General features: G+C 39.0%; 1 protein-coding gene across 2 annotated transcripts in view; it reads left to right on the forward strand.

Annotated features, from left to right (window-relative positions):
- The first annotated feature begins 2,034 nt into the window (after positions 1-2,034).
- Positions 2,035-7,197, forward strand: part of RAB23 (RAB23, member RAS oncogene family) — a 12,120-nt gene continuing 6,957 nt past the window's right edge. For both annotated transcript variants that reach the window (XR_001921383.2, XM_008921283.3), the window contains exons 1-4: positions 2,035-2,267; positions 3,103-3,188; positions 4,976-5,132; positions 6,656-6,738. Coding sequence is in view for 1 of the 2 variants with exons in the window: in XM_008921283.3 (XP_008919531.1) it covers positions 2,113-2,267; positions 3,103-3,188; positions 4,976-5,132; positions 6,656-6,738 (481 nt within the window). In the remaining variant the exon portion in view is untranslated. The remainder of the gene's footprint in view (positions 2,268-3,102; positions 3,189-4,975; positions 5,133-6,655; positions 6,739-7,197) is intronic.

The raw sequence follows: 7,197 nt of genomic DNA on the forward strand, positions 1-7,197 counted from the left end.
GAGGGGGCGGTGGGTGTCTGCGCGGAGACCCTCGGGGGTCTCGTCTTCGCCCAAAATGGCCATACGGACTCCCGGTGCTAACGGGGCTTGCCAAACGCTCTGTAGAAACGGGTGTAGGCTGGCCTTTAATGCGGCCAAGGCAGCCCAGAAACGGCGTCTGCCTGGGCGAGCGGAGCGAGGGTGCCGGGTAGCGCAGCTCTGCCAGCACGGAGGGCGAGCGGGAGGATGGGCAGAGCCTTCACAAGGGATGTATTTTCCCATCCTTCCAAAACAGGGTGGCGTGCCTCTTGGGAGGTAAATTTGCCACTCTGCGGTTGCGAAATGTTACTGTGATGATATCCCGGCGCAGCAAAACGCGGGGGAAAGTTAGCTTTTATCAGATAGGCAATGATGAAGTTGCAGCAAGTCCGAGGGCAATCAAGAGAGACTTCAGAGCCTTGAAATGACTGGTTAGGGGATCAGGAGTGCGAGCAGTGTTCTCTTCTGTCCTTCCAGTAGCAGAGAATAAAAAGGAAAGAAACAGAGCCTGGTGTTTTGGGCAGAATTTTGTGGGTTTTGATCATGGGTGGGTCTACACGACACCAAGCCTGCTGTCAACAGATAGGTTATGCCTGTCCCAAAGTGGGGAAAAGATCTTTGACAGGGGTTAGTAGGACTCACTGAAAGTTTTAAACTGGATTTGAAGGGGGAAAGGAATAAAACCAACCTCCCTAGAGAAAAACCTGGGGGAGGCACACCTGTGTTTGAAGGACAGAGGCCCAGAGAGTGGTGGTGAATGGAGTTAAATCCATCAGGCATCTGGTCACTAGTGGTGTTTCCCAGGGCTCAGTGTTGGAGACAGCTCTGTTTAATATTTTTATCAGTGATCTGGATGAGGGGATTGAGGGCATCCTCAGTCAGTTTGCAGACTACACAAAGTCAGGTGGGAGTGTTGGTCTGCTGGAGGGTGGGAAGGCTCTGCTTAGGGATCTGGACAGGCTGGATTGATGGACCAAGGTCAACTGTGTGAGATTCAATAAGATGAAGTGCTGGGTCCTGCCCTTGGGTCACAACAATGCTATGCAGTGCTACAGGCTGGGGAAAGAGTGGCTGGAGAGCAGCCTGATGGAAAAGGGCCTGGGGGTGCTGGTCAACAGGCAGCTGAACATGAGCCAGCAGTGTGCCCAGGTGGCCAAGAAGGCCAAAGGCATCCTGGGCTGTATCAGAAATAGTGTGGCCATCAAGACCAAGGAAGGGATTGTCCCTCTGTACTTAGCACTTATGAGGCCTCAGCTCAAGTACTTTGTCCTGTTCTGGGCCCCTTACTGCAAGAAAGACATTGAGGTGCTGGAGCATGTCCAGAGAAGGGTTTAGAGATAAGTCCTATGAGGAGAGGCTGAGGAAGCTGGGGTTGTTTAGCCTGGAGAAAAGGAGGCTCAGGGGAGACGTTGCTGCTCTCTACAACTACCTGAAAGGAGGATGTAGCTGGGTGGGGGTCAGCATCTTTTCCCAGGCAACTAGCGACAGCCAAGAGGAAATGGCCTCAAGTTGTGCCGGCAGAGGTTTATTAGGAAAAATTTCTTCACTGCAAGGGTTATCAAGCATTGGAACAGGCTGCCCAGGGAAGTGGTTGCATCATCATCATCATCATCCCTGGAGATGTTTAAAAGATGTGTAGATGTAGCACTTATAGACAGGGTTTAGTGGTGGACTTGGCCATGCTGGGTTAATTGTTGGACTTGGTGATCTTTGAGGTCTTTCCAACCTTAATGATTCCATGCTTTTGTGATTCTCTGCTTCCATTTCTTCCTCATTAAAAAAAAAATAGCCACCAAAACTTGAATGAAATATCTTTGCAATAAGCCCAACAAATTATTTTCTATTTCTGATTTTTATTAATTTCTAATTAATAAGTGGCAAATCAAAGTTCATTAAATAAGTTGCCTGAGGTCACTTAAACAGTCTGTGACTGAGGCAGAAATAAATTGTACCATCTATATGCATCCTGATGTGTGTGATCATCTTTCCTCTTGCTTTCTATTCACAGCATTTTTATGAACATAATAGCTATTTACTTTGTTGACAGAATCAACAGTTTCCTGAATAAACCAGAGAGTTGCCTGAGACACAAAGATGTTGGAAGAAGATATGGAAGTGGCCATCAAGGTGGTAGTTGTAGGAAATGGAGCTGTTGGGAAGTCCAGTATGATTCAGCGATATTGCAAGGGGATTTTTACAAAAGACTACAAGAAAACTATTGGTGTAGATTTCCTGGAAAGACAAATCCAGTATGTATTAAGGAGATGACATACTATTAACTTTTACCTTTCTCTCTAGTTCTTTCTTCTGTTGTAATCCTGAGGTTTACAAAGACTTGGAAGACAAGGCCTGCTGTTTCTGAAGCGCAGTAAAGGCAGTTGTTTTCTCTCTTGCACTGTGGGGTAAAATTATATCATTTATTCTCCATCCAAAATTTAAAACTATAAATAAAATCTGGAACCTCTGTCGTACTAAGCTCTTTGACGAGTTTCCTTTGTATTCTACCACATGTTGATTATTTTTTAAATTTTTTTCAATAATTTCTTGTGGAAGAAGTGAAACTGCTTATGATAAAATGATTACACCAATTTATTAGCCAATGTTGATAAAAATGACTGTGGGAAACAATATTTAATGTCTTTATGCAGTATAAGCAGGTAATACCTAATTATGTTTGATAAAGTGGAAAATACTATGGTAATGAGAAGTAAGAAAATCCTATGAATTCTGTAAGCTGATTAAAAAGATACTAGGACCATTCTTCAAGCACCTAAGTTTTGTTTTGATGTCTGTATTATTTTTCCTTGTAGAGGGAAATATAGAGGAAGAGGAGGAAAGGAAGAGGAAAATGTAATACAGACCACTTATGTCATATGCTCAGTAAAGAGCATATGATGTAATTGAGGGACTGTTGCCATTTTATGTTATGAAGGTGAATGTATTAATAGTAAGTTACATGATGTTTAAATCCAGTTAAATTTGACTTGGATTACTTACGCTGTAGATACATAAGTATTTCCACGTCAGTTGTTTTGAATTGCTCCTCTTATTGTATTGATCACAAAGCCTTGCTGTTTGTTTCAGAGTTAATGATGAAGATGTCAGGCTAATGTTATGGGACACTGCGGGTCAAGAAGAATTTGATGCAATAACTAAGGCCTACTATAGAGGTGAAAATACTATGTTTGTTATTTGGTAGTTGTTGGGGATTTTAGGTCAGCAGATCTCTGAAATACATAGAATGTAATATGTTTAGTTCGTCTTTTTCAATTCTTAAATATTTTTCCCCTTCGTACAAGATCCTTTTATTAATTATGTACCACTTTATGCAGGATGCTCAATAGTGCCCTTTAGAAAACATGGAATGAAATGAGACAAATATCTGCACAGAAACTGGGCAGAATGTAGACATTCAAACAATCAAATGCAAATTTATATTTTCCCTCTAAAAGTGTTTTACTACTTCTGTAATACACATATTTGTAAATGTTCCAAAAACTTCGTAATTAATCCAAGGGAGAAAAAAATCTACCAGTCATCCTAGAAAGATAGTTTACTAGGCACAGCAGTTCTTTTGCTAGTACAGTCTGCCTCGAATATCTTAACACAAGAGTAATAAGCAAAGTGTATTTACTTCATAAAATAACCTATTATTCATGTAAAGGCAGTTTATCTGTTTAGCCAGTTACAAATTGCATACTTAAGTTTTCTTTGCATATAATTTAACAGTGGTTCTGAAATATTTCTTTTTGGTTTTTTAATGTGAGAGAGATGAATGACTTGGCAAAATTCCATTGTTCAGTTCTTGCAAACTAATTGCCTGATGGTGGGTAAAAATATATTGCTATGGTATAAAATCACCTCATTTAGAGATAAAATAATATTTATGCCATGCTGTTTCAGGATGTTGCAATGCTCTGACCTTTTTATATTTCATAAGCAATTTGTCAACTAATGGATAGTTCTAGCTGTAGCTCATAATTAATGATTAAGAGAACTTTGTGTCAAAGAAATACAAACAGAACACAGGAATGGGGGATGCTTGGTGAAACTCACAGAAAAAAGAAAATTCGTACTGATTAAAAATTTTTCATGCTATATGTAATTAATCTGAGATATTCATCACAAGATTATACTACAGTCTTAAAACATTAGCTATCTATTACTTTTACACTTTCTTACTAACTAGTAAATATATTGAAGGCATATAAATAATAAAGCGTCTCAGCATGTGTTTATGTGCAAGGAAAATTAGTTTCTTGAGAATAACCAAGGGCTACTGGACAGTCAGAAGACCACACACTAATATTTCAGCTGTGGAAGTACCTTCTCAGTATCCAGGGGGTTTAACTGTGGTTTACAACAAAACATTTTGTATAATTTATCACAGTGCTCTGATAGAATGAGTAGAAATTAGAAATACAACACTTATTTTCTCCAAAAAGCTACTAAACAATTTACTTGAAATAATCACAACTTCATCTGAAAACTTTTAAGTTTTCTGCTTTTCAGAATCCAAATTACTGTACCACAAAGAGTAACATGAAATGTGATTTACAGATACTGCGTACGGGAAAAATATTTGCCTTCTGGTCTCCATTAAACTGCCTGGAAAACAGTGAGCAATAAAAAAACCTCCCTTTTCCTTTCTCCAGCCTTTCCACATCCCCTCCTGTTCCTTTCCCCTGCATATATTCACCGTGCTGTAATTAGCTTTAAAGGTAACAGACCCATAGCCATCATGAAGAGTGGGAATAATAATCAAAATAATATGGCAATGTATTTTCATTTGGGAAATTTATGACCACTGGTTTGGCACAAGCTAGAGGGAAAAATGCACTTTATAGGAGGAACTTGAAAAATCCCTCATATTTTAAATACATTATAATGGATTTTTCTTATTGTTTGTCAGCTGATTTGTATTTACTTGTATTTGTAATTTTCTGTATATTTCTAGGAGCCCAGGCTTGTGTTCTTGTGTTTTCTACAACTGACAGAGACTCCTTCAAAGCAATCCCTACCTGGAAAGAAAAAGTTGTGACCGAAGTTGGAGACATTCCCACAGTTCTTGTGCAGAATAAGATTGATCTTCTTGATGACTCTTGCATAAAGAAGTAGGAGTTTTATCATACTGTTTTTAAAGATCAATATGTGCCCCCTGTATACATGAGTTTTAAAACCAGAAGTCTGTGGGAATTTCTGGTGAAGACTTAAGAGTATCTGGGTTGTCCAACCTGTGCCCTGCATCCAGACATGCCCTAGAAGCACAGAGGATGGGTATTGCTGCACAAGATACTTGGGCAGATGTGCTTGCAAAACTAAGAGCTTTCTGTTTGCTTCACGTCGCCTTCTGAAGCCAAAAATAATAGAGGAATAATATAAAAACTATGGTTGTGCCATGATATGATTCATACCCCTTTTTTAATTTTTTTTTTAAATCAGAAATTCTAAAACTATAAATTTTCTCTCCTGTTGAAATACACACCTACTTTTAAACTGTGCTGTGCACCAGTGAAGGCACGTTGTATAGTTTGGCTAGTGAATACTTGCTAAAATGATGGAGTATTAAACAGGTTGTTTGAAAAAGCATATTAATATTCTTTATTTCACTCTTTTTTGTGTTTTGTTGATTTTTATCAGAGCGTTATAACTATAGAAATATGTATGTGGTTATATTTTCAAACTGCATGCTGCTGAATCTTTCCTTCTGGGTTTTTTTTTAAGGTTTTATTGTCTGTTCATTCTACCTTTGTGTGTATGACCAATTTCATTCTTGCTGTAAAATCAGCTTAACAAAAGCTAACTTTCATTTACCACAGCATATCACGTAGAAGGTAGTGCATGGCGAAGTTTATCATTCTCCACTTCCTTTATTTCCACCATCTTCCTGAGAGATTTAAATTATTTCTTCTTTTCTGTTGTTTCCTACACTGGCTTTCTTTGTTATCTGTTTGCTATTGATGGCATGAATCAGCTTCTACTCCCTCTGCAAAGAATACTGAGGATTTTTCAAAGGAAAAGCAAAATTGCATTTGAACTCCTCCATTATTCATGGTATGTCACTTAGGTTTGGTTCTCAGAATACACTGTCTGCCTCAGTAACGTAATCTTTCTGATGATGTGACTTCTCATAGGGAAGTATTCATATGTTTCTTCAGCTTTTTCTTAAAACTTAGCATAAGTTCTTTTTCTCTTCACAGAAAAAAGTAATTCTTGATTTCATCTCTGCACTCATCTGATTGCTTAGCATTTGCTTCATTAAGATATACTTAAGGATTACTTTGTTGTTGTTGCTTTGACTTTGCAGTGGTAATTGTCCTGATTCTAGTGCTGTTAACTACAGCCTCCTTTCTTTTGAGTTTCACTGACACCTTCGAACCCTCGGGAAGCTTTATTTAATGCAGTCAATAAATACTGAAAAGCGATTACTTTGGGTCATTAAGAAACTCCATGTGAAATACCTTCTTTTTATAATGGAGATATTGTAAAGAAATTAAGGATCAGGTGCTTTTTTACTGTCTTGAGTTTCTCAACCCACTTTGCCACGTTTAACTTATCAGGAAGCAATTTGTTTATAAGAATAAATGCTGACAAGTGAAACAGATAGAGATTTACACAGTTGTCTTCTGTTGTGCAGTGAGGAGGCAGAAGCACTGGCAAAAAAGCTAAAAGTGAGGTTCTACCGAGCGTCTGTGAAGGAAGACCTGAACGTAACTGAAGGTAGGAGGTGCAGCAGGGGGGGCCTCTGTCCTGCCCCCTGCACTATATCCCCCTAGTTCAGAGCTCATCTGTTACTTCCCACATCATTGCACACTGTGGGCAATCCTTTTTATATTCCTTAGCAGCACACCTTAAACATAGCTGGAATTACTTGGTATCAGTGTGTTAGGCCCATTCTTTGTGTACGTCTTTCCCTTCTCTCCCACAGTACATAGCTGCAATATTTACAAGTGCCAAGGTGTTCAGGCTGTTTAGTCCTAGTGACTGTCAGTAAACACCGAGCTTTTGAAAAAAATGTATGTAGAAGTTCAATTATTACAATATACATATTACTGAACAGATTATTTTGTAATTGTTAATCACGGCTAGGCTTCGCGAACGAAGATTTGGGGAGGGCTCTACCCACATTTTTTACAAGTGTGTTGGTGGCTAAAAAGGCCAACACAGGATAGACACGTC

The sequence above is a fragment of the Manacus vitellinus genome, unplaced genomic scaffold (genome assembly GCF_001715985.3).
Source record: "Manacus vitellinus isolate BGI_N305 unplaced genomic scaffold, ASM171598v3 scaffold_4_pilon, whole genome shotgun sequence".
Classification (NCBI taxonomy): domain Eukaryota; kingdom Metazoa; phylum Chordata; class Aves; order Passeriformes; family Pipridae; genus Manacus; species Manacus vitellinus.